Here is a 2,500-nt window from a genome sequence, read left to right on the forward strand (position 1 = left end):
GCGAAGAGCGCGCCGATGAGAGCCCCAGCCAAGACGTCCCACCAGAAGTGTTTGTTGTCCCACACACGTGACTGACAGCACACGATGGTCCAGATCACCCACAGCAGCTGCAGCCACGGACTCACCAAGCTGGGAATGGTGCGCCACAGCCTCTTGTGAGTGTACGCCTGTGTGGGAAAGCCGAGAGTGTGAGTGTGTTGTGGTGTGAGCGAAGATTTGTGAAACATGTAGGAACCGCTCTAGTTGAAGTGACACGCGGGTTTTTTTTTAGGGTGTTTTTACGGTTCTAGTGACAGATTAAGTATTTCTGCATTATTAACAGGAGAAACACTCTTTACAAGGCTCTAGTTGAAGTGACACGCGGGTTTTTAGGGTGTTTTTAAGGTTCTAGTGACAGATTAACAACATTTCTGCATTATTAACAGGAGAAACACTCTTAAGAACCCAGCTAGTCATTTGTGTGGCCTTGGAAAACAGCCGTGGTGAGAGTAGAACGTTTCCGTGTGTGTGTGTGTGTGTGTGTGTGTGTGTGTGTGTTATGATAAAAGTGGACATCAACATCATCATCATCATCATCATGTACTTTAGGTTAGGTTAGGTTAAGGCGGGTTCACACATGACAATTTCCGACTCATCCCTTCTAGTCGGAAAGTGTCAGACATAGCGACTGGAAAGTATGGACTAGTTGGCGCCTTGGCGGGAAGTGAATGTGAACAAACAGCTCCCCGCCAAGATGTCTTCCTGCAGTGACGATGCTGAAGCGGTGGTTGGTCTGGTTGTGGCGTGTCGGAAGAGTCACATAAGAGAAAATGTGTGTGGATACGTCCCTGGCTAAGTAGGAGAAGGAAAGGAGTGTCCACCACACACTGATCTTAACCAGACTGCACAATTGCGATCAAACTCAATCCTGTCAAGTCTTCAATCCTCACCTCACCAACACCCTGCATTCACGGAAACAGCTTTTTTTATTATTATTTCTACACCATGTGGGCTTTTCACGGGAATTTCTGTGCTAAAGGGGATATTTTTTGTGGCACCTCCTATCTCAAAGCCCACCCGCTAGGAAACCGTTGCCCCGAGTGAGGAAGCCCAACCTACACTCGGACTGTGGACAGGATTCGAACCCGCGCGCTTGGAGACCACTCGGACCCCAAAGCACGCAGGGTCCACTGTACCAACGATGATTTGCACAGCTTTCTTTACTCTCTCTCTCTCTCTCTGTATAATGGGGGCCGCCGTGGTACAGTGGAACCCTGCGTGCTTTGGGGTCCGAGGGTCTCCAAGTGTAGTGTCCCAGAGATGTGAGAGAGAGAGAGAGTGTGTGTGTGTGTGTGTGTGTGTGTGTACAGGCGCCAGGTACTTACGAGTAGGTGTTCTCTTCCCTCACCAACGCTAACATCTTCCACTCTCTCTCTGGACACCACATTTTCAAAGCTTCCTCCGTGACGTCACGTAAATAAAGTCACAAATCGACTAACGAGACTATATCATGTTGCTCTTGTTTTGCGATTTGCTTTCTCCAGTCGCTAGGCCCCCATTGCGAGACGAGAGCTCTAGGTACGAAAAGAAAAAAAAAAGTCGCAAATTGGCAAGTGTGAACCCGCATTTAGGTGTATTCCTCCTCCTCCTCCTCCTCCTCCTCCTCCTCCTCCTCCTCCTCCTCCTCCTCTTTCAATCTTGTATGTTATTTTCCTCCTGCTCCTTCTCCTCCTCTTCCTCCTCCTCCTTCTCCTTTTCTTCCTCCTCCTCCTCCTCTTCCTGTTCTTCGTCCTCCAATCTTGTCTGTCATTTTCCTCCTCCTCCTCCACCACCACCACCACCACCACCACCCACCATGATGAAGAGAGAGGAGAAGACTGAGATGGCGGCGTGTCCTGAGGGGAAGGACTTCATAGTCTCGGCCAGCCTCCAGTGCCGCAGCTTGTAGGGATTCGTGCAGTCCTTCCAGGTGACTGTGGTGTACCTGCCGAGTATTTGCACCCCTGTTAATTGTGCACCTGGCTGAAAATTGCCGGCTGAAAAAAATTGCTGGTTGGAAATTACTGGCTGAAAAAAATTGCTGGTTGGAAATTGCTAGGTTTATATTGTAACTTCATTAATATTGTTCCTCCTGTTTGTTAAGGTTGATTGCACACACACACACACACACACACACACACACACACACACACACACACACACACACACACACACACACACACACACACACTTACACTTGGCTACACTGGTGATCGGTAAGGTTAGGTTGACACAGGGCCCAGAAATTTGGCCTCGCTTCTCCCACCACAGTCTTGATCAGGTCTGTGGTGAAGTACATGAACAGGCAACCCACGAACAGGTCACCCAGGTACCGCCAGGCCCGCCGCAGCCCCACACGTAGAGGGGTCTTGCTGGGGGCTGAGGGGCTGGCTGGCGGCATCACCCACTCCACTATTAGTATCTGTGGGGGAGGAGGGGGAGTTAGAGTGGGTTGGGAAGGGGTTGGAGGGGGTTTGGGTTA

The 2,500-nt window shown here is 50.1% G+C and overlaps 1 protein-coding gene across 1 annotated transcript in view; it reads right to left on the reverse strand.

Annotated features, from left to right (window-relative positions):
* The window catches only part of LOC123509275 (phospholipid phosphatase 1-like), a 35,676-nt gene that overhangs the window by 6,198 nt on the left and 26,978 nt on the right, over positions 1–2,500 (reverse strand). The window contains exons 4-6 of the mRNA XM_045263474.1: positions 2,214–2,440; positions 1,834–1,963; positions 1–167 (exon numbers count right to left, since the gene is read on the reverse strand). The exon at positions 1–167 is cut by the window's left edge and continues 10 nt beyond it. Coding sequence (XP_045119409.1) covers positions 1–167; positions 1,834–1,963; positions 2,214–2,440 — 524 coding nt within the window. The remainder of the gene's footprint in view (positions 168–1,833; positions 1,964–2,213; positions 2,441–2,500) is intronic.

The sequence above is a fragment of the Portunus trituberculatus genome, chromosome 26 (assembly GCF_017591435.1).
Source record: "Portunus trituberculatus isolate SZX2019 chromosome 26, ASM1759143v1, whole genome shotgun sequence".
NCBI lineage: Eukaryota > Metazoa > Arthropoda > Malacostraca > Decapoda > Portunidae > Portunus > Portunus trituberculatus.